Source organism: Coloeus monedula (genome assembly GCF_965178545.1).
Source record: "Coloeus monedula genome assembly, chromosome: 3".
NCBI classification, from domain to species: domain Eukaryota; kingdom Metazoa; phylum Chordata; class Aves; order Passeriformes; family Corvidae; genus Coloeus; species Coloeus monedula.
The window spans coordinates 31,777,310-31,801,886 of record NC_138783.1 but is presented as its reverse complement, the minus strand read 5'-3'; the positions used below and the strand labels follow the sequence as shown (position 1 = coordinate 31,801,886).

General features: G+C 44.4%; 1 protein-coding gene across 1 annotated transcript in view; it reads left to right on the top strand.

Annotated features, from left to right (window-relative positions):
* Positions 1-3,721: 3,721 nt before the first annotated feature.
* The window catches only part of NARS2 (asparaginyl-tRNA synthetase 2, mitochondrial), a 49,448-nt gene continuing 28,592 nt past the window's right edge, over positions 3,722-24,577 (top strand). Inside the window, exons 1-6 of the mRNA XM_082279290.1 lie at positions 3,722-3,922; positions 6,936-7,045; positions 7,899-8,019; positions 8,707-8,847; positions 12,093-12,173; positions 19,713-19,813. Coding sequence (XP_082135416.1) covers positions 3,800-3,922; positions 6,936-7,045; positions 7,899-8,019; positions 8,707-8,847; positions 12,093-12,173; positions 19,713-19,813 — 677 coding nt within the window. The 5' untranslated portion in view covers positions 3,722-3,799. The remainder of the gene's footprint in view (positions 3,923-6,935; positions 7,046-7,898; positions 8,020-8,706; positions 8,848-12,092; positions 12,174-19,712; positions 19,814-24,577) is intronic.

Below are 24,577 nucleotides of genomic sequence, written 5' to 3'. Positions count from 1 at the left end.
GCCAGTCCTCCTCAGGAATCACTCCTGGCAACAGGACGAATGGGTATCATAGAGATTACTTCTTCAAACCATTTGTCATTGCATCCTTTGTTCCAAATGCACTGTCTTCAATATGACCTCACATTACACATCTCCCAGCCACATCCACCTTCAATCCTCTTTCTTTCTTCCCTCAGTGAAGGACCATGTTAGAAGACAAACTCTGCTTCAACTAGAAATATCTACTGCGAACATTTCATATCTCCTAAACCCAGATGGAAGTACAGAAGAACCATTATTTCTCACCATCCTTTTAAACCTCCCTCCCTGCAGACACCCTGACAACCAGCATCCTGGTTGCCAGTCCAGACTGACATGACTACCCTGATCCACAAAAAGCACCGGTGCTCTCTGGAGAGCTTTTAGAAGGGCTCTGCTCTCCATGGAAAGAAACAAAACCTACATTCAGACACAGTCATGTCTTTGCTGACACCTGAAACATCTCCAGAACAGCCAGTTTATGTACCAGAGAGGAACAGTGCTGTGAGTTAGCTTCAGCACTCCATCGACCCATATGGACCTACTCAAAGAACCTGAGATCTGGGTGCATCCCTGGGGCTGTGGTTCATCGTTCTGATGTTGCCAAACTGCTGGCCAGTGAGGACAGCATCCAGCAGTGAAAAGAAGATGGGCAGCTATAGGAACTGAGGCCTACAACCCTGAGATTATGCTGTGAGATGTGTGGCTAAGGGATTTCTATGAGCTATACCATGAGATGCATGGCTAAGAGATTCCTGTGGACAGGAAGACTGGGGGGGGGATAGTTTACCAGGTGAAGGCTGGGTGATCCTCATCACTGCAAGAGGTGGAAGATGGAGTGATGCTAAGGTGTCATAGTTCTGTTCCACCCTTGCACAAGACCCACAGCCTTTGTAATCTCTCTCTTTGTTACTCTTGATATCCCTCATTTACAGATAAAGTGGCTGCCCCACCACTTATGACAGTAGAAACAGAAGATTTGACTATGGTCTCACCTCCACTCCCCCCAAAAGTGTAGTGATAGCATTTGGTCTTTATAAAGAAGGATATTCAGCTGGATGGGAAAAGTTCAAGTCCAGTCCAAAAACATGTGAGGCCAGACTTTCCTGTGTTATGCACTTGCCTTCAATTACCCACGGGTGGTCCTGGGGCAGATGGGTCTGAGGGGAAGGACCTTACCCCTTTCCTGGTGTGTTTAGTCACTGTCACTGGTGCTACCCTCCAATTCTTCCTTAAATTAATTGTTTATCTGGCCTGGAGAGGGTTTTATGAGTCAAATAACCCTGGAAAAAATATTCTGGGCAGTATGGCAGAACAGGAGAAAAAACCTATAGCTGAGAGCAGTAATAAATGCACCATCTGTGACCAGGCACAGAGAACACATGACATGTGCTGAGCAGTCATTAAATACACGTTTAATTCTCACATTTAGCCAGGAGTTCCCTGAATGACAGAGCCCTAATGTCCCACCAGTTTACATCCTGCACCTCTGCCTGACACTGCAGCAGTACCAGCTCCTTTCTGCACTGTGATTCTCCAAGAAACCACACCACAGTAGTGTACCAACATACAGCAAAGCTCAATGCTGGCCCTCACAGGAGGGGATGGTGATTGGCATTAAAATAAAACTAATTTTGCTCACTCAGGAGCACCAAGACATGCATGCCCCAGTGTTTCCACCCAGCACTGAGGCAGTAACCTGTGCATGTCCAGGCAGTCTGCTCAATTCTGTGCAGTGGCACAGAGGACAGATTCTGGACAAGCTGTCCTCACTGCCTGAGGATGTGCTTCTATCTCTCCCTCTACCCACCCCTGAGGGCTCCTGTCCTACCTCTCAGTGTCTTTCTCATCCACCTGGTTATGTCTGTGCCCCTGCCCTGCAGCTCTAATTCCTCAGGATGGCATTTCAAGGCAGGTCAGAGCTCAGGTCAAGACTGAGCAGGGGGTGAGGACATCAGCTTACTTGGAGCAAAAGCAGAGGTGAAGGAAGGCCCTGGCAAGCAGCATTGGACTTTGAGAACAAGAAGCTTTTCATGCACAGATAAAAAGAATCACTTGGGAAAGTCGAAACCAGGCGTCTACAAAGCTTTCCTCTCTCTTTCCCATAAGCCCAGCTTGTTTCTTTTACATGCGGTCTCTGGCCAGCAATTCCTTTCTTACCTGGGACTTTACAGCAAGGTAGGGATTTGCCTCCCTACAAGCAGTGTCACTACCAAAGCTGCCTCCCAGCACCTCCTGGCCCTGGGGCATCCCACTGCTGCTGTCTCTTGTGTCACCCATAGTGCTCCAATGATCAAAGCACAGAAATGAGGCAACCTCTGACCACAAGCACAGCAGGCATGTTCAGCTGCTGCCTTCCTGCAGTGATGCTGCAGAAGAGGGACAGGCACGAACCGGGCAAGTAGAGCAGCAAAGACTAGGGTGTATGGGGAAGCAGCACTGACTTTACACATAGAATCACAGAATGTTTGGGGTTTGGGAAGGGACATTTAAATATCCTCTCATTTCAATGTTCCTGCCATGGGCAGGAGACCCTTCCATTAGACCAGGTTGCTCCAAGCCCCATCCAACCTGTCCTTGAACACTTCTAAAGTTGCAGCCACAGCTTGTCTGGGCAGCTTCAGTCAGAGCCTCACCACCCTCACAGTAGAGGATTTCTTCCTCATGTGCAACCTAAATCTGCACTCTTTCATTTTAAAACCATTGTCCCTTATCTTTGCACTAAAGGCTTCTCTGTGTTTCTTATAAGCCCTCCTAAAGTCTGGAAAGGCTGCAGTAAGGAAGAAGCCTTCTTTTCTCCAGGTTGAGCAGCCCCAGCTGTCTCAGCCCGTCTCCACAGCAAAGGTGCTCCAGCTCTCTGATCATCTTTGTGGCCTCCTCTGTACTCACTCCAGTAGGTCCATATGTTTCCAGTGCTGAGGACCCCAGAGCTGGGTGCTCCGGGTGGGGTCTCACAAGAACAGAGGGGCAGAATCCCCTCCCTCACCCTGCTGGCCCCATTGCTTTGGATGCAGCCCAGGATAGAATTGGCTTTTTGGGCTGCAAGTGCACATTGCTGGGTCATGTCCAATTTTCAGCCCATCAGTATTGCCAAGTCATTCCCTGCAAGGCTGGAGACCCCGATGGCTGCTCCTCACCTGCCACTCAGAGGAGCTGGCAGGACAGAGGGGCATAAGCCTGAAAGAGAGACAGGAGAAAAGCTTTATTCGTCAGCAAGGCCTGCAGAGCAGACCCGAGTCCTGCACCCCTTATCAGGAAAAGCGGGGAATGTAGAGGGGTTACGGTCCGTGAGAGAAGCCCAGGAGGACGGGACAGTGGCTGAACGTCCCTGAGAACCACCGTACGCCATCCCCAGACCGCGCTACGGCTGAGGTGGTCCCGGAGGGCAGCAGGATCCCTTCCCTCGCCACGGGGATCCCTTGTCTCCCAACACGGGATCCCTCTCGCAGCCATGGAAGATCCTCCTCCCCATTCGTGGGGATCCCATCCCCACGTGTCCCGCTGGCAGCCGATATCCCCTACGAGGAACTACATTTCCCAGGAGCGCTTGCGGCCGGGCGGCGGAAAAGGCGCGCTGAGCCGCGCATTCCGTTCCGATTGGCTGGCCGGGGACGGTCCGAGCGGCCATTGGCTGGGCGGGTGGCCACGTGGGGCGGCGGGAGGCAGGTCGATTCACGTGGGCCTGTGCGGGAGTGGGCCGGGAGCCGAGCGGGAGCTGGGAGCGGGCGGCCGGGCGGGCTCGGGCCGGGGATCTGGGGGAGCGGCCCCACCAGGCCTTGCCATGCTCGGGGCCCGAGGCGGCTGGCGGGCCCTCCGCCGCTGCGCCTCCCTGCCGCGGCCCCTGCGGCTGCGGGTGCGCGAGGCGCTGGGGACGCGGGAGCCGGCGGACGCGGTCAGAGTGCAGGTGTGTGCCCGGGGTGTGCCCGGCCCGGAGCCTGAGCCGAGGGGAGGGCCCGGAGGGGCGCGGCCCACGCCCGTGCTTGGGAGGGAAGTGGGGGAGCCCTGCAGAGCGTTTTGCTGAGCTCCCAGATCTGCTCTGCAGTCGTGCAGAGCCTCTCCGTGTGTTCTCTCGCTGTACGTGCTCAGTTCGCTGTTGTCGGAGCCAACGAAGCTTTGGAGTCGCTCGGCACGTGGAGAGGAGCGTTGTCACTGTGATGGGTTGTACTGAACGTGCTCTCCGCAGTGTTGGCTTTATCACCTGTTCTATTCCGGAGAGCCAGCCATTGGCTCTGTTCTGTTGTTTTTAAAGCTTTTTCATTGGTCTTGTGCCACGTACATCCAGGTTTAGAGCAGTGTCAGTAGAACCATCGATAACACTTCCACTGCCGTTTGTATTCGGCTCCTGTTGTGAACCAAGGTAGCCTGGGATTAATGGGCATTTTAGCTATGGAGCGCTTTCCCTTGCCATAGGATTGTGCGTTCCCCTGTTTTCTGGTGCTTCCAACTGGAAGAGCAGTGGTTGCACGCACAGAGTCCCTGCTTCAATGCAAAACTGTGCAGTTGTCAATATTTCTGGATGAATGTCAAAAGGACTGGGGTACTTGGTAACAGTTTTAAACAAAACTGAAAGAGGATAGATTTAGATTTGTAAGAAAGAAGTTTCGTACTGTGAGGGGGTGGGGCACTGGCACAGGTTACCTAGAGAAGATGTAGCTGCCCCATCCCTGCAAGTGTTCAAGGCCAGGATGGGGCTTGAAGCAACCTGGTCTTGTGGAAGGTGTCCCTGCCCATGGCAGTGGGGTTAGAACTGTATAACCTTCGAGGTCCCTTCCTATTCAAGCCTTTCTGTGATTCTACTGCCCAAAAACCAGTTTGTAGCACACTGGTATTCTTGTTTGCACATAGGTGAAGCCTAATAGGGCAGGAAGAAGCTTTTCCAGTGTAGGTTCTTTTCAGATGTAGTTTGATGAATAATGCAAGCTAGAATAAACTGATGCTAAAATTTTCAGTACTGCCATTCTTCCCCCTTCTCTGCCCTCCAGACCCTTGCTGCTTTGCTTTTCCCCTGTGCTGGCAAAATTAAACTGGGCTAGGAATCTGGTCTGGCTTGAATGCAACCTTATTATGGCCAGGTTGTTGGAATGTGCAGTCTAATCAGAGTCAAAATTGTCACTTTCATTGCACATTCATTCTGGTAAGGTGTGAAGTGGTTAAAACATTGCTGCCGCCGCCTCTCCTGCTCCAGTACAGGCCTGTGGGTATGCTCTTACTTCCTATTGCAGGATGCAATTATTTAATAGATCCCAGAACAGCTTTGAGGAGGTGGCAAAAAAAGCTCTTGAGAATGTTTCTTTGTTTCTTTTTTTGTGTGTGTTTTGGTAAAGGAGCGTTTGTGGGGAAGGAAACAGAGGAAAACATCTGCTGTTATACGTTAAACGTGCCTCCAGTATAACATACATGGTGTGTTCTGGGGATTTGCTGGAATGCAGAGGATAAGCACAACAGCTTCAGGCATGTTACTGTATGAAATGTTTTTTACTTTAACCATACAAATTCGAGGATGCCCAGATAATCTTGTTTCTTGCACCAGTTCGGGTGGAACACTCTGCAGGGGTTTACCCTGTCTGACTCACTAGGTTCATGTCTTTAAAATCTTCCATGGTTCTTACATCAAACATGGAGAGCATGTTATACAAGCCTGTGTAATGCTTTGCCTGTGTTAGTAGTCATTCTTAAAACTATAACATCCTTTTCTTCTGGTGCTGTTTAATTCTTGGTTTGTTCTGTCTAGGTGACAGAAGTAGATGGATTTGCATTGGTTTGTCTGGTATAAAGCCCCTAAAGCACAGTTTGAAGTCGTTGGGACTATTTGGTCCCTTCCAGTTAAGAAAAAGATGAAACTGGTTGGAAAAAAGGTAGTTTGGTTGTTTAATCAGCACTGGTTTTGGTTGTTCTCTACAGTATTGTTAGAAGATGAGCTTGAAGGCCCCCAGCAGATAATTTTGCTTTGAAGGCCAGCTTTTTCTCAACTCTGGTGAGCAGAGGAGCAACTATGGGAGTTATATTTTGGATGCTCTTACTATTGCTTACAGCCTTGGTACTGACTTAATATTTCCCTTAAAAAGAAAATAAAATTTATAGGTCATAAAAAACCACAAATTAAGACATTAGCCTGAGCTGTACACAGTCAGTTCTACTGTTTTGCTGTTATAAAGAATTTGGGTATTACTAGTTTAATTGTTTTCATGAAACTGGACAAAGTATTTCTAATTTTTTTTCTTAATATCTTTTTTTTTTCCCCATGGGCTCAGTGAAGCAGTCTTGATTTTAAGATGAAAGGAGAAACGTCCAAGGCAATAATTTTTATTTTTGTTTTGCATGAATATGTAGCTTTTCATGTGAATCTGTTGGCTGCATCGTTGTTTTAGCAGTCCAGCAGTTTAGTTAGTGAACACATTTGAAAGGTTCTAACCGTTCTATAGGGATACAACAAAACTGATACTAAAAACCATCAGAACCATCTTGAGTGTGTTGTAATGCAGAAAGGTGCATTACTGGTCTCTCCTGTTTTAGTAAGAAGTGTTTGGAAAGGATATCACTGATTAGAATATGTACTTTGCCAAAACACATTACATCTTCAGAGCACTTTGTTGCTCTCTATTCTCAGCTCCGCAAAGATGCAGGTACATCTTATTAATCCTTGCTGTTCTCAGGAAGAAACTCTGCCTCAGATGGATGTCTCTGCCTGAGGATTTGTTTCTCTCTGCTTTGAAGTCAGAAGAAAAACTGACACTGACTTTTTTTCTCTTTTTGTTTTTTATTATCATTATTTTTTTGCCCCTAAAGAAACAGTTACTTTGATTTCAGTAAGAAGCTGAAATTGGCCTGAAGTGGTGTGTCCAGCTCAGCTGGAAGAAGAGCATGAGTTCACAGCATTCCTGCCAAGAAATAACAAAATCTTTTTCTTTTTCCTCTAGGGCTGGGTCCGCTCTGTCCGATCCCAGAAGGAAGTTTTGTTCCTGCACATAAATGATGGGAGTTCTCTGGAAAGCCTCCAGGTGGTTGCTGATCCCAGCCTGGAAAAGAGGTGGGTCCATTTGAAATAACTGGAGAAATATATGTGTTGAGCAGTGCTTGGAGGGGTCTGCTCAGGCCTCTTTTCCTGTGCCAGGGACTTGCCAGCCTCTGGCACCTGACCACAGGAAAAACACTACTGCAGTCTGTGATCTCTAGATGCACTTTTAGGAGGGAGAATGTCAGACTACTTTGTCTCCACTTTGCTGAGGCCTTGTGGATCAGTTGATTAATCCTATGAGATCAGTTTGGACCCAATTTTCTTAGTAGCTGCAGCAGTGTAGGCGTTCTTGTCTGCTGTTGGAATTGCTTGGAAATGGCATGAGGTAGCCAGGGATAACTGTCCCCCAGGTTCTGGAGGGTGCTGTTGCTCTTCTGTAACAACTGGAGGGCTGGCACACCAGGCATAGCCCCTGGATAGGCACATCTGTTCTATTGTAAAATAATGCACTTGTTTTATTGCTTAATTTTTGTTTGTTACTCTCAGTTGCTTACTGGGCTAGGGTTGGGAGTATTGGGATGATTCAGGAAACTTCTGTGTGTGACTTGGTTTTTTAAAGATTTTTAAAATAATTTTTTACTATATACTGTGTTTGTCCCCACCAAGAACCCCTTCTAATAGAAACCTGTCACTTTTCTCCCCACGTGTTCAACATTCCTGCCTTGTCCTAAATTCTTCTATAGCTTTTTGAATCTCTTCACATTCCCACCTCTGCACTTAATAATTTTTCACTTCATCAGTTAAGTTCTATGGCTACAGCATCTCTTGTGATCTCAAGTGGTCCAGCTAAATTAACAAGAATCTCTCTTCTGAATGTTGTTGTATCAGCACCTAGTTAAGCTGGTTTTTTTTCTTGGTTTCTTAGAGACCTGACTTTTGGAAGTGCAGTGGAAGTTCAAGGGAAGCTTGTCAAAAGCCCTCATAGGATGCAAAACATGGAGCTGCAAGCTGAAACCATTCGTGTAGTGGGACCTTGTGATATTTGGGTATGTCACTATAGCAAGAGGGGTGGGACTGCTGGAAATCAGGGTTTAAAGGTCCAAGTATCCAGCAAAGCATACTTGAAACTGTATTTTCTTTCAGTCTGAGTGGTCCTGCAGACTTTGATTTGTCAGCAGTGTCTGTAGGTTGCATCAAAGGAGAAACATGGGATCACCATGAAAGCTTGTTTCTGGGACAGAGCCATTTCGCCATGGAAAATTTGCTCAGGCTGAGAGTTAAGAGTTTGCCTTTGTCCCACCCTGAAGCACTTACCTGTGCAGGTGGCTTACCTGGTAAGTTTGGCTCGGATATGAATTGGAGGAACAGCGGAACTGGCAAGACACTCCAGGTTGTGCATCTGGAAGAACCGTATCTACCACAGGCACGTTCAGAACCAGCTTGTTGTTGCAGCAGTGAGGTGAACAGCTAGGTTTTAGGGGGGCTCAGCATCCAGAAGGTGGAGCATTTTAGAGTGCTAATACCTCCTCTTGTGTTCATGGCTCTTGCTCTGCAGTAAGCATTATAAAATACACAAAATAACCAGAAAAGAGAGGCAAAAGCATCTAGTTCTTCTGTGGTCTGTAATTGTGATTGAGTTTTAGTAGGGAGAGATGGTGTTCTGTGAACAGCAATAAAACTGCATTGACTCCCGAGTTCTCACCCCCTTATTTTGATTTCCCTGTTGTTTTCAGTCATTTCCCCTGAAGATGAAGGAGAGGCACCCTCTGGAGTATGTCCGACAGTTCCCTCACCTGCGCTGCAGGAGCAACACGCTGGGTGCCCTCCTGCGAATCCGCAGCGAAGCCACTGCGGGCATCCACTCCTTCTTCCAGGTACTCCCTTCTGTACTGAGCCTGACATGTAGAGCACTCCACCCAGGCTGGCTTTATGGGAGCAGCTTAGGAGGGAAGGAGTGTGACATCTTGCCTGCATGGTATGGACTTTGGACACAGTGGTTTTCTTTCCAGGCCTGGGCCTGGCTGGGCCTTGGCCAGACTGTTGCTTATGATCAGGTTAGCGCGTCTGTGGCCTGTCAGTGTCTTTCCACCCATTTCCTGTTATTTATCCCTTTCACAGAGTTGCAATATAATTGCCTGCAAGCGTGTGGTCTGTGGAACACAACATAATGTGGACTTGTTTAACCTATCCTCTGCAGTGACCTTACGGTCCTTGGACAGAAACCTCCTCCCACATGGAAAAATCTGTGATACAGGAACACAGACAAACTGACTCAGAGCTTCTTGTTATTCTCAGTTCTTGCCTTTCTCTTAGTGCAGTACAAATCTGTGTGGATGCTGTTGGCTGACATTAGGAGACTCCTGTTCTGACGCATTTCAAACTGATGGGTGGGAGCCACCTGTGTTTTCTGAATGTGTCACTCAAGCTGTGGGCACAGCACAGGCTTTGGGCAGGCAGGGGGGGAGGGAATTGGCTCTGATGCCAGATCACATAGAGGCCATGCGATTCTTTGTGTGAGTAGATAAAGAAAGGTAACAGGCCTTCTAGCGCACCTGAGCCCTTTTTTTAAAGCTATTCCTGGAAATAAACGTGTTTTAGTTCAGATAAGCTGGCTTTAGTTTGAATAGAATCATATTCAGAGCACTCTGATGACAAAATTCATATGTAATAATAAAAAAAAATTCATATAAATAATAACCCAAGGAAGAGGTTAGAAATGTAAAGATGAATTTCTGGTCCCAGGTTTGCTGGTCTTTGTTGCCTGCAGTGGCAAAGAAGGCTTGCTTGCTCTAAGAAGTGTCTGTGGAATTGCATGGTATTTGGGTGACTTCTGTGGGTTTTTTTGGGGTGGGGGGTGTTTTTTGGTTTTTTTAAGAGCTTAATAGAAATCCCACGTCAGGTAAAGCTGCTGGTTTCAGGATTGTGCCTGCTCCTAAGACAGAAGCTGGCTCTGTTGGGAATCAGTCTGTGCCGGTGTCAAGCCACTAGATGGCATTGCCTACAACGATATGTGCTTCCAAACCTGGGCACCGAAGGCAGCCCAGATACAAAAAAAGTCTTATTCAGGCTTTGCTTCTCCAAATCAACTCCAGCTCAGGCTCTGACATACCTTCCTGTTTACAATGCTCAAGAGCAGAGCTCTATTATAAAATAGAATGTATCATCAATTTAGCAGCAGCAGCTACACTAAAGTTATTTTTAAAGGAATAGGGAAGATTTGGTCCCAGACTTGATATTTACACATGCTTATGTGAGAACTCTCCTAGCACCAGGAATGTCTGTACTATATCTGTTTGCTCCATTTCTAATGGAAGGAAGTCTTCTAAAATTGCTACCTGCATCATCCCAAGAATATTGCAATTTCCAATGTGACAGTGTCAGAACATACCATAGCTACAAAGAATAATGTGAGCGTTTTCACTCTGCAGAGCTGTAAGGAGCTTAATAGTGGAAGAAAATAAGTGGAGCTATTTGAATACACACTCAAAATTACTGAGACTCTCTGTAACTTTAAAAGCATCTCTTTTTTAGCCTATTCATTTCCAGGAATGAATGACTACTGCCAAGTGCCTTTGGTTTGGATGTTGAAAGCTAAAATGTCCTCTTTAAATGTTCTCCTGAGAACTGTGGTCCATGCAGGATAGGAGCATTGTTCCTAGCCACAGTAAGATAGTTGCAGTTTGTATGGCAGCTTCCACTCTGCACATTAAGTTCCAGGTTTGTGAGGGCCAGTAATGCAATGTGAATTATTTTAGAAGCTTTTATAAGGGGAATTATCCCAGAGGTTTTTAGGGGATTCTTTTATTTCAGATCTGTGCAGTTTGCATTACTTTCCTAAGCATGTAAGGAATCTTCTGTGTGAAATGCGCTTCTTTACAGCATCTGCTAGCACTGTATGAGGAATTTAGGCCTTTTTCAAACATCTCCTGTAGAGCTGGGAGGCCGTGTAACCAGCAGGGCTCTGAATATGCAGGGAACTGTGTCAGAGGCCCACATTTTGTGCTGGTAGACTGAAACTTCCTCCCCCAGGCAAAGCAAGTTGTTCTGGATCCAAAACTTCTTTCTTCACAGTAACTGGATCCCAGTGAGGAGCTGAGGTCTTTGCACCTGTAACCAAGGTAGCCTAGAGCTGACTGCAGGGACTTTGCTCCCTCTTGGTTGTGTTATTGTACTGCCACAAAAGGCATTGCATGTCCATATGAGCTTTTCATTCCAAATTAATTTTAGTTTGAGTCTGAGAGTGGGCACTAAATACTATTCCTGTCTTCCTAGCCCCTTAACTAGCTGGTGGTAAGGACTAGGACTTCTCATGTGACTGACTGAATTGTATTATTCTGGTAAAAGCTGTGAAGCTAAGATGTATCCATCCACTGAATATTGGGTTGCAGCTGTTTTAAAAGCCTATGGCTGCACTGCAGAGAAATCCAGAAAACAGGGGCTCTTTCTTCATTCAGCCTTCCTTGTTTTGGAGGCCTCTGCTGGATTTATGAGCTATTACATGAATGTGTAATTCTGCAGGTACCTAGAACATGACCAAGCCAGGGTATACCCTGCCTCTTAAAATCAGCTTGACTTCAGTATCTTAGAAGATGCGAGGTAGGACTGACACTTTATTGGTGTTTGGGTGTTTTTAAGGTGTCTCTTTCATCCTGTGTGTGATTTTTGTCATCTAACACATTTGACAGCTTATTTTAATGCAGCACATGAAGAGTGTCCTTTGCCTAACCACTGCCTTCCAAAAAGCTGAAAGAAACAAGGTGTTGAGGTCATAGGGGTGAATTTGATTGAAACTGCCCAAAAATATAAAAATGCTGGAGGAAGTGAGAAGAAAGGAGAATGGTGTGGAAACAGGCCATTGCAAAAAAACTCATAGTAATGACCTAAGTCTCTTTGGGTTATGAAGCCTGGAGGAAAACACACAGGTAGTAAACACTGCTTTGTAAATCGTGCTGGCATTTAGTTTGTCATCTGTCCCTGTAAGGCAGAAGCTGCCCAAAAGACTACATGTGCTGTCCTGGCTGGGGGCTAATGGCCAAGTTATGTGTGCTGGTTGATGTCATCCTTGAGGATGATGTTCAATATCTTTACCTCGTTAACTTTGCTGTTCTGTCTCTTCCAGGATAATGGATACGTGCATATTCATACCCCCATAATTACATCCAATGACTGTGAAGGTGCTGGGGAACTCTTTCAAATTGGGGTAAGTTGGGTTGCATAAAGTTTTGGGGTTTTTTTGGGTTGTTTTTTTTTTTTTTTTTGGCAAAGCAATTCTTGAGTTGTTGAAGGTTAGAGGAAATGTCTCTTTATAAACCCTTTTATGTACTCCTGTGATTATTTTTTTAATATAGCGATCCTTTTCTTCAACTTATAATTTAGACAGTTAAACAGATGCATTATCTTTTTTTTTTTATTTTATTGCTATTTTTTGCATGATTCAGCACCTTTTGTACTGATGAGGTTGTTGTATCCCTGGTGCTGTGGAAAAGTTTGCAAAGAATAACAGAGGGAGGTGGAACATCTTAGTAAACAGAAAGATGTGATCATAAGAGCCCAAGAGATGGGATGGGTCATTCAGGACAGACTACTACACTTAAATATTTATTAGCTTTGAAACAAAGAATATAATTCACCGTGAGATAATCCTTAAAAAGAAGTCAGCAATACCTGAAACTCCTTTTCACCAGTGTGTCCCTACAAGCTACACCTGTTGTATGTCAGAATTCTCCCCCAATATTGTCAAGCCTCCCCATAACTACCAAATTACTGCCTCACTCTATCATTATAAGAGTACTTCACATCATGGGTCAGAACCTCCTGTGAAACTGAAACAGCCCTAACCACTAAGATCTTCCCCACAGATTTCTCATGATTCCTGACCCCACAGTCATTAATCATACGGAATTCCGTCTGAGTTTTGTACTTCTGTATTTGAAATTCACTCTTCTGTCTCAAGCAACGGCATCCTTTGCCACTTAGGCTTATTGGCTCCAGCTTTGCTGGTGATTCATCTGTAAGCAAAAGAAAAACTGTTGAGGTAGCAGTTACTTTCTGTGGGATCGTGTCTTCCACTCTGCACAGCCTCATGACAAAAAAAGCTTCTGTCTACTTGTTCTTCAGGATCTCAAGGTCTAACCTGTGCTACCAGTGATTCCCTTCCAGACCAGTACACGTGGCTCAGCTTTTTGCTTGCTGGGACAATAGGGTTGATTAGCTAAACTAAATTGTTCCTGTTTAATTGAGATGCCTTAATGCTACCCAGGGTTCACTCCGGGCTGTTGCATGCAAATTAAGATGTGAAAACAAGTGACACTTAATGATGGAAACATTATGCAGTTTGCAGCTGTACAGTGTATTGCGTCTTTGGTACAAATTGTATCCACTTGAAAGCTGTAGAGGATGCAGGACTGCAGCGTAGGTGGCTGGTAGTGACAGAAGCCCTGATGCAAATGTTGAATTAGGTGCTAAACTGTGAGCCTGAAACTTGTATAAACTGGATCATGGTTCAAGACAGATATTTTACTCCTCTCCAATGGGATTGCTGAGGTGCAAATAATACCTGTCTTGGAGAAATGTAGCTACAGCTGTGCTTGAAAGGTGTGCTGTAAGTGCCAAGTCAGATCCCATTAAATGGCCTGTGCCACAAAGGAAGGGCTTCACAAACCCACTTGCTGCTGGGAACGTGGAAGTTCTCCCTGATTTCCTGTTTCTTCTTTGAGTACAGCTTCATTGTCTGGCCTCATTTAGCACTTAGTTTTGTTTCTGCAAAGCCCTGTTCACAATTGGTCCTGGCTAGCAGAGATCTAAGACTGCCTGCTATCCTGCTGGGATCACTTCACTCCACTGGAGCAGTGACATTGTTTTTTGACAGTGAAAACGTGGGGAAGATTAAGCCTGCCTGGGACCATGCATGTGAGGCTGTCAGACACAAAATAAGAATGGTAGAAGGGTGTCAGACGTAATAATGAGGGTGTGGTATTTGCAACAAAGCCCAGAATCTTCCTGTGCTTTTAACCAAACCAACTATCAAGACATTCCTGTCTGCTCTATTCAGTCACTTTTTAAACTAGCTTTTAATTCACTGTTTGAAAAGGCCAAGGGAGAATATAAATTCCTGTTCCTCTTATATTTGAGGAGGAGCTAAGATTTCTGGTGATGGAATTGATGAAAGCAACCCTCAAATTAGATTCTTCAGTTTCAAAAAATATTTAAATCCTATTCCTTAAGTTTTAAGACCTATCTTATAGTTGCAACCAGAATTGGTATCCTATTGCTCCTGAGTTTGTAGTAGTTACAATACATTTTCTGTTAACGGGTTGGGGTTTTTCTGCCTTTTGGGGTTTTTTTTAGTTCCCTTGGGCAGTGTATAGAACTAACAGTCTCACCAGTTCAGCTGACCTGCTGCAGGTGGAGTAAGTTGAAAACTTCAGTCGCATAGCCTTAAGAACCCAAGTAGAGGTTGCTTTTGTACCCACTGCGAACTATTGCCTTTAAATAGCTGTTTTCTCTGACTGGCACAATTTTAATCCTTTGACTAATGTCTGATGGCTGCTCAGGCCTGTGCATTCTTTGGACGTGATGGAAAGTGAAGAGAGTAGGAATATGTTTTTACATGTGAACTTGAAGAGATGGGGGAAAAACGTATCTGAAGTTAGAATGAAAAGGCTTTTTGCAATATGGTCTTTGATTCCTAAAACTCTTAATCCTGTAGGATTTGTGTTTGTTTACATGTTCAGCTTCCTCATTATCTTTGTTTGGTTTTGGGTGTACTGATTAGTCTGTACATAGCTTTGGCTGGGATGCTCTCATACTAGGACTTGGGATGGGGGAGAATCCATTCCCTCTCTGCTGGGCAAATCAACTGAATGTTTTTAAAATGAAGTATTGCATTGGTGAAAAGAGTGCAGTAAGCAGAGGAAATTTTAAAAAATAAATAAGTCACAAGACGGTAACAACTCCAGAGGAAACTTCTGCACCTGAAAAGTGTAGGTTTGAGAAGAAACTTCCAGAAGTGTGAAAATGACTAGGCAGACCTTAACCCACATGGAGAACATCAGCAACACCACCTTGTGGATTTCTGCACTGTTGACATTGTCTTCCTGTGGTGAGAGCATGCAGGGGAGAAAGCATCTTGTTTGTGCTTCTTTCCTTAAAGTAAATTTTTTGAAAACACTAGAAGAGCTTTGACTGTTGAAAGCAGTGTTGTAATATCATCTAAAGCAGGACAAGGTAATTCTTGAAATAGAGAGAATGCAGATCAGCAGGGAAAGATAGCCCTTATTTTATTTTAATCTGAAAATAATTCCCCTATACCAGCAGTTTTAGCACCTCCACCTGAGCACAAATTCTTTCCTTGCTTTTTTTTTTGCTTTTTTCTCTTTTTTTTCTTCTGAAGTCTAAAATTCTTAGCAGCGTTGTATGTTCCAAGAAACTTTACCCAGTCGCCTTCTGTGGCTGCGTCCTAGGAAATCTGCCTTACTTTTGTCCTTGTGACCCAGCTGCGTGTCTGTTCCCTGCTATTTTCAGTAGCCTCCCACTCTGTCTGCAGTGTTGAAGGCTCCCTACGTTCTGGGTCTCTTGCTCTGTTTTCCACTTTGCTCCCTGGAAAATTTTCTTTGTATGGCCACCCACAGGTGCTGTGCAGAAGGTGGGGGCTTCTCTGTGCTCTGTAAGAGCCTCTCTGGCCCCGGACACTCCATCTGTTCAATGTGGGTCTCTACAGCACTTTCCCTGTTGCCCAGCTGCAGCCTTTTGAGAGAACTCAGAATGCAGTGATTTCCAAAGCCCAGCAGCTGTATCATGCATTCACAGCTCCTTTAAGTAGATTTCACATGCAGTGTTTATTGCCTGTGACCTTATCCCTTCCTGGGACCACTCTCTCTATGTCTAAAGAGTGCTGCACTCTACCTGTTGGCTCCAGTGGAGGTAAAATGTGCTCTATATGAGGCTTGTCTCTTCCTACACACACACCTCATGGCACCTGGATGGTGTTTGGCTGAACCCAGAATCTGGATCAGGCCATTTCATTACTTAGAAAGGATATTTAACTGTAAACCTGAAGAACCATCCAGGTATAGTTCTTCTCTAAAATGCATCTGGAGATTGTACAGTGTTGGTCTTTTGGGGGTTTTTTGCCCCTCGCTCACAGGAGTGAATGTCAAAGCTTTTAGATTCCTGAAGGTGTAAGTTTATGGCTGTGGCACCAGCAATATGTACCTGCTGTTGAACATGCAGAAACTTACTCCTACCATCCCTTTGGTACTACTGAAAAATATCCTTGTCAGTGCCAAAGAAAGCTGGGATCTGCTGGGGAGAATCACAGCTAAACATAACAGTATTAGTGTCTGTCAGGTGTTTTCCCTTCTAGAGATGTGTGATGGTCTGGGAGGCAGCCAGTTCCTGGGAGACTGGTACTTCAGAGATGTGCTCAGCAGGGATCAGGGTAAGCTGCACCTGAGATGAGGGAGGGCTTGCTTTTTCATATTCTAGCTCTCCCAGTTTCTGTTTGTTTCTACCTGATTCATATCCGCCTGTCCAGTCTGTATTTATGAGATGTTATGTGTTCCAGTACATATTTATGAGATGTTTGTCTTAGCAGAACCAGCTGCTATTGCTCAGTGCAAGTCCAGCTGATCAGAATTAGGACTGGAATTGCAAGGAGGACTTCTTGGAAGTTAGGAATTTTGCAGGGGTTGTCTAAAAAGGAAAATCCAATCATGTTTATAATGGGGTGTCACAGAGGGCAAATCTGGATTAAACATGTGTTGCTGGGAAGCTGCAGCAGCGCAGTAGAGTGGGCCTGGGGTAGAGCTGCAGCAATGATTTCTATGAGCTTTTCAAGTTTTCTCTGATCCCTTCATGCTTTTGGCTTGCATAGAGTGTAAGACATAATCAAACAGTTTGTACTTTCCTGAAGCTAATTGCCTCAAGGAGAAGTTAATACAAGACTGACATCAAAGGGAATAATTTTAAATTAAATCATTAGACATTTGAGGAGATGGAGAACAAAACAGGTACTAAATCCAGTTGTTCTTGTATTTAGAATGAGAATAAAAAGCCTTTGAAGTTGATGTCAAATAATAGTATGTTTATAGCGCATTTACTCTGAGACACCAAGATGTTTCATACAGATTCCCTCTCCCTCTTCCCCCATTCTAAGTTGGGTAGGTTTTCGACTTTGGAACTGAGAGAGCTTAAAAGGACACCCATAATTCCCTCCTAATCTTTTATCAAGTCCGTGTTTTGGGGTTGGGAAGTGGGAGAAATATCCATCTAATTGAAGTAAAAGCACCACAGTGTTGTTGCTTCATTTTGCTAGTCATGGTCATGAAAGCCAGTCTCACCCAGTGTCAGCAGTGAAGGGATAGTGTCTCCTACCATTTATTTGTCTTGTACCAGTGGCTGTGGTTTCATATAATAAAGAAGCCAGCTTGATCTAAAAGGCTGAGCATGAATCTGGGGCACAGGTGCTTGGGAATATTGCCTGTGCTCAAGTGTGTAAAGTGGAGGAATCACCTCCAGTGGCTTAGCTGATGTTTATACCTGTGAAATGTGCAGCTGCTAATTATGGGATCTCCCCTTGCTGAAGGTGCCCTTTCTGAACAAAAAGGGAGGCATTTAATTTTTCCTGCATGGAAAGGTTTTCTGCATGAGCTGTCTTGCAGCTCACAATACCCATTGTATTGAGTATTGTGCCTTAGGATGAGAGAGAGAATTTTATCTAAATATTGCTGTGTTTACCCTTCACCTTCTGTCAGAAGCCATCCAGGAGCTGCTCACAATGCAAACATACGTCTTGGGTTCTCTCAATGTCCTCTCAAATGGGCTGCAGGTTTTCAGAAGCCCAGTTGAGTTGTAGATGTCTCACTTTCTCCAGTCATTTCCTGTGTTTCTATTTTCCCTATGTCTTTCTGAGATCACATCTGGCTTGGAGAATGAAAAATGACACAAAGTCATTATAAATGAACCAGGCCCCAGCTCCTGGAGACGGGTGTAACCTGTTTGTGGATTTGGGGGGAAGCGTTGAGGTTTCATGGCTGATTCTTGTTCTTTTCTTGCTTCCAGTTTGTCTCTTTCTCATTGTTTAGAAGTTGCATCCTACAGGATTAGGTGGGATTTTTCACTGGTGAAACAGGAAATAGAGCTGAACTAAGCTTGCAGGGAGAGAGAAACCAGTGGTACATGGCTCTTCTCTTTAGTGTTCTGGCCATGGTTCTAGGGCTGCGGTATGTGAATGTTTGATGTTTATTAATATCCTTATTGCTTTTGAGCAAATGCTCTGGGTTTATTTGATGAAAACAATAGAGGCCTGCTTCTGCATCCTTGGAGTTTGGTGTTTGGTTTTTTTAGAACCTCAAAACCTCTGAAACAAAGGAAGCAGTCCTGGGGTTACAGCCACAAATTATCATATTTTCATTGATGTCTGTGGAACAAGGCAAGCTTGCTATTTTCTTTAGTGTGATGCTGTGAAGAGATAAAACTGCCTTGTGATCTGAGGTTTTTGGAAGTCAACTGTTTCATCTTTGTGATGAGCAGCAGAGCTTTTTGAGAACAAAAGCAACACCTTCAAACCCATTGAGAAAAACGGCAGGTTGTAGGCTATCAAAGGCAGGCAGACAAGGCTCCTGTGACAGAGCAAGTTGAGGAGTAGGGTGGCTGGAGGTAGTGGCATACTTAGCTGAGCTAGCAACACTTAGCATAACTCCTAGGAGCTACACTTTGAAAAGTGGTATTTCAAACTTATCAGAAGAAAGTCTTCGTTTGGAAATGAATGTAGATCCGCCAGACCTTCGGTTAGCTTTGAAGTTTCATTCTGTTTTTTCCTGAACCTTTGGCTCCTCCAGAGCTTAGGGATGACATTGAAATATACAAGATGGTGAAACACAGTATCATTTATCTTCATGTTTCTTTAAGTCACAGAGCTGTGACCTCTAGAGATCATCTAAACCATCTCACTGTGCTCAAGCAGGGTCAGCTGGAGCAAGTTGCCCGGTACTCTGCTGCTGAGTTTTTTATATCTCCCCAGATGGAGACTTTACAGCCTCTGTGGACGACCTGTTCTAGTGCTTGACAGCCTCAGTAAATATTAAAGGTTATTCTTGTTTTCAGACCAACTTTTGTGTGTCTTTTTTAAAATCTGTGGCTATTGTCTCTTGGGACTTTTTTTTTAAGTTTTTCATAATGGAACACTGAGCTTCCTAAATTTTCCATTACTTGTAGATTTTTATGCTAAAAATATCTTATGACCTGAAAAAAGCATGCAAAAGCTGAAATGAAACATAGTTTATTTTTCAGTGCCTATGTAATATGTAAGCTGTGATGTGTCTCTGATTTAATATTGTTTCAGTCGTGATATTTTTGAAAACTCAATTAACAGTCTTAAGAGGATATTGCATTCTCTTTTTTTTTTTTGATTACTGGTTGTCTTTTTCCAATGGAAACAAATTCATTTCCCCATGAAAAGAAAATAACACTGTTTTTCAAAGTTTTTTTTCTGAAAGTCAGTGGCACTGACACAGAAAACACTCCTCCATTTTCTCATCAGGCTTGAAATTGAATTTTGAAGGCAGTGCTGTATGAAGCTTCAAACTACAAATGATAGAGATTCTTCTCTTCCTCCTCTCTGTTCATCTTGGTAGGAAAGTGAAAATCAATGCTTTGAAAAGAGGGAAAATGAGCCGGGTGCTGTGCTTTTTATTTAAACACTAATAGTCTGACTTGTTGCTCATTTTTTTACTTACAGACATCAAGTGAGGCAAAGGAATCTGCAGAAAAGACCCATTTCTTCAACGTGCCTGCCTTCCTGACAGTTTCTGGCCAGCTCCATTTGGAAGTAATGGCAGGGTGAGCAAAATTAGAAGTTTTTGTCTATGGGATATTCCCAACTGGTAATTTTGCCCCGTTGGTATCAGTTAGATATCTGCCAGAAATGGACTGAGTGGCAGTGACTGGATGATGGGCAGTGAGAGGCCAGCCTAGACAGAGGGCTGGAGCAGCTCTCATATGGGCACAGGCTGAGAGCTGGGGTTGTTCAGCCTGGAGAAGAGAAGGCTCTGGGGAGACCTTAGAGCCCCTTCCAGTACTTAAGAGGCTACAAGAGAACTGAGGAGGGGCTTTGGACAAGGGCATGGCGTGACAGGACGGGGGGGATGGCTTCAGATTGAAAGAGGAAAGGTTTAAATTAGAAATTAGGAAGAAATTCTTTACTTGAGGGTGGTGAGGCACTGGCATAGGTTTACCAGAGAAGTTGTGGATGTACCATCCCTGGATGTGTTCAAGGCCAGACTGGATGGGGCTCTGAGCAGCCTGGGATGGTGGAAGTTGGCCCTGCCCATGGCCGGAGGGTTAGAATAACACTGTCTTTGGGGTCACGTCCCAAACCATTCAATGATTTTATGCTCTGGAGGGTCTCACAGCATCTAGAGAGTTAATGCTGTGTGATGCATCACTGCAGTGCTTTTTCATCTAGAAGAACTTCATTTATTTTTGAAGACTGAAGGGATTCAATACCACTTGAGCTGCAGGCCTCAATAACTCAGTGTACTTAAATAAAATAAAAATAAAAGGAGCAGGTTCCCAGAACAGCTATGCTCATTATGAATAAACACAGCTTATCTAAATTTAGATGGCCGTGGATTCATTTAAAATGCCTGTAAGAACAACACACTACTGTAAAATAGGAACATGAAGCTGTAATGTACTGCATGCTGAAGAGCATTGATTTTTTTATTTATCCATCCTTAGAGAGCAAGGTGCATCTGAGTGATATCAATGGAAGAAGTATTTACCAGAGAGGTAATTTGCCCACTTTAGCTTTCTGCTCTATCTTAGAGCATGCTGTGTGCTATTTAAGGGGTACAGACTGATGTAATAGAGTGAGATTGTATTTCAGGTTGATCATTAGAATCCATATTCTTTCTTTGGACTTATTTAAATTGTGGAATTATATCTTTCAGTAAAGGTCACAAGACATGACAGTCAGTTAAGTCTAACACATACAAATGCATGTCATCCCATCTTCCAGGGACCAAAACCTCCCCCCCCTTCAGTTAAAGAAACTTCTTCCTCATTGACTTTCCCCAGCTAATATCTGAGATGATGCCAGTCTTTGGCTGCCAAGTGACCTGTGCTTTGGCCACAGCAGATGGGGCACCACATGAGAAACATCCTGTCTATCAAGAACATGTAGCTTGAGTATTTCAGCATATTGCAGACATTGAGCCAGTCTGAGAACAGACCATGTCTCTCAGGGAGATCAAACCAGGCAGAAAAGAGATTTCTGAAAACATTTGTATGTATTGATTTATATGCAAAAATTGCCCTTTGAACAACTTCACTGCAGCTATTTATCATCATCCAATTAAACTGTGCAACAGTGATTACATAAAAAAACTCCAGCACTGATTCTCAACATTGCATATGAAGTATGGACAGCAAATACTGTTAGAAGTACCGGTCAGAACTCCCCCATGAAAAGGCTGATCTCTACAGTTCATGTTTTCCAAAGCTAGGTTTTATCCCTTCCATTTTCAGGAGGTTTCCACTGGGCAGAAACTGATCACTTTGAAAGTGTTTTTAAAGTCACCGTAAGTGCAAGATGAAGCCCCTTGATGCATGGCAAACAGCTGCAGTGCTACCTGCCTGAGATCTGGTCTCTGGCAGGCTCTATCAGCTGGCCAGCAGTGATTGGGCTGAAGTACCATGTCTGAGGACAATCCACATTGTAAGTCCTCAGAAAAATGTGCCTTCAAATAAAGCTTATTGTGCTGATTTCGCTCCAGCAGCTCAATGTACTAATTTAGTTAATTTATTGGGAAAATTCAGTGTAGATGAAGACCAAACCCGTTATGAAAGAGAACTCTCTCTTTGACAGACTTGACACTTTCACCCTTAATCTTTAGAGTAGTAAAAAGTGAGTCTTCCACCTCCAAAATGGAAATATTCTGGTCTTCCCAATAAACAAATCAGGTAAAACAGTTAAGATTTATCTGTTTTGAATTTGATTCTGTAAAATTTACCCTTTGTTTTAGCCAGACTAAATTCTTCATGTCCATAAAATGATCCAGGCTTCCAAAATTACCTTTAGCTTAAATACAATGTTGACATGCTGCAGTCTTAAGGCTCTCAAGAACGCTTTGTCCCTGAGAATTTGTGGGAGGAGACTGAGATGGAAACGCTAGGAGAAGCTTCCCCATCCACTCTTTGCCCATATTCTGTTGTGACTTGCAGGACTTGGGAGGCAGACAGATCCTGCAGAAGTCCATTAGAAACCAGAGGTGGAGCAGGATAGGTATGAGAGGCAGGTAGGAATTTGTCCATGGGGGTGTATGTAGTAGGTAACAGAAGGTCAAATAGGCAGTCACGTATTTTTGGGGTTACGTTTTAGTTTTACAGAGCTCATGAGCAACCTCCAAGCTGTGGCTGGAAAAGGCTGGAAAGGGGAGGTATGGAGAAGACTTACCAGATGAGTCTGGAATCACATCTTCTGTGTCCTTGCAGAGAGTTCATCTGCAGACCACAGACTATCACCTTAGTGCCCATGCTTGTGTGTTGTCCAGGGCTCTGTTTCATGGCAGGGCTGCTTGGGATGCTATTCCTGATCACAGGAGAGAACAGTGAGCCATTTATAGTTGGCAAGTTTTTTCTTTGAGGAAGAGTGGGGAGAGAGAGATGTTCCTGCGTTTATTGACTGTCTTCTGTGCTATGTCTGCTTGTTATTGAAGGCAAGGTCAGAGGAGTTCATCTTGTCTCTCAGTGTGACACAAATGGCCTACTTGGCACAACTTCTCTTTTCATTGTGCCTCATCGTAGCGGTGACGGCATCTAGCTTGTCTGCTCAGCGTGTCTGAATCATTGTCAGCTGCTGTAAATCTATGGGCTTTTTAAGGTCTCCAGAAAAGTCTTTATTCGGTAATACAGCTCTCCCCTTCAGTCTCCTCAGTCTCAGATGAGTCAGTAACCAGTGTGTGTGGTAAAAGTGTAGGGCTGTCTGTGTCCTGATATGTTTTAAATGTCATTGGTTTGCTGTGAAGTCCATGTGGCATTTCTGTGCCCCCTGATCCTCTGGGGAGGGCAAAGGCCCCTTTGGGGACCTGAACTGGGCTGGAGGGTCCATGACAGCTGAAGATGATTCAGAGGCATACTGGAGACAAGCCAAAGCCAATTGTTGTCAAGAAGTACAGCTTGCTGGCTGCAGTTTCTTCTCTTTTCTTCTCCTTTCCCACAGGTTGTACCTGTTCCTCTCTTTTCAGCCCCTCTTGTTAATAGTTTAACATCAGTGTTTTTCCCTGGTGCCACATTTCATCCCAGGCACTGTCTGTTCTGCCTTTTGCATCATGAGCTTAAATAAAATTGCTTTTCCTAAAACTTCTGGGAGCTATCCCCTCCCTAAATGGCAGCATAAGTTATCTCCTTATTCCTTGCCCTCCTTAGACCTGTTTCTTTTCTCTCACCAGGTCTTCACTAGGTTTCTCCTCTCTTGTTCATCTCATGTTCTCTTGAAGTTCGCTGCAAATGGGTGAAAGGCTGAGGGGCAGCCTGACAGCAGCCTGTTAGGACCTGCAAGGAGGTTCTCCACAAGACAGCCCCACTCTTTGCAGTGGTGAATGACAGGAGGACAAGAGGCAGTGGGGATAAGTTGAAACAACTGAAGGTCTCAGTGGACCTAGGGAGGAAAATCGTGAAGAAATCAGTCAAGCATTGGAAAAGATGAGAGAAACTATGTGCTCTTCATCGGAGACACAGCTAGATGGAGCCTTGAGCTGGTCTGGCCTTCTTTCTGACCCTGCTGTGAACAGAAGACTGGACCAATGACCTCCTGAGCTCCCTTCCAGCCCAAGTAATTTTCTTCTTCTGAGTTTTTTCTTGCCTTTGTTCTCATTGTCCTCTCCACCTATTTCAGGCACAATACCATCTTGGTGAATTATCTCTCTAGCTCAATTTCAGTTCAACATCCCCAGGACTTGTGTTTTCCTGCTATCTTAAAATCTCAGCCTTTCTTACTGACTTCTGCCTGCTAACACCTAATTATCAAACTTGGTTTAGTTGCAGCATAATTAATCCCCCTCTCTTCAAGCACATCTTCTTGATTTCTAAACCATCATGTATTAGGCTGCTCTTCTGCCTAATCCAAATATTCTCTGCAATCCTGCAACTGGTTTTTCAGGTTGCAGAGAGGGTCTAAAAAGCATCTCAGTCATCCAGACTATTTTGGCTGTGTCTGCCTGAGTTTGTAGAGAGCTGAATTCAGTGAATTTCCTGTTGTTTGCAGAAGGTGCTGAAATCACACTGATTTCACTTTTAAAATGCCACTGCTTCAGTGTTTTTCAAAGCATGGAGGATGGAGAATGAGAGAGAGAGCTGTTATTCTGATGTTCAAGAAAACACTGCAGAACCCGGAGATGTGTTTGAGGCTGCCTTCCATAAAAGAGGCTTCATTCTCAGCAGTCTGGCAACACACGCTCTTAAAATTTGGTTCCAAAATGACTTGCTAATGATGAAACAGATTGCATTGTCTTTGAACAAATATTTGCTCTACACTGTATAATTTTAAATACTTCTGAATGCAGCTGCAGGAATGATGTCCAGTTGTATAACATTCCTGTTGCT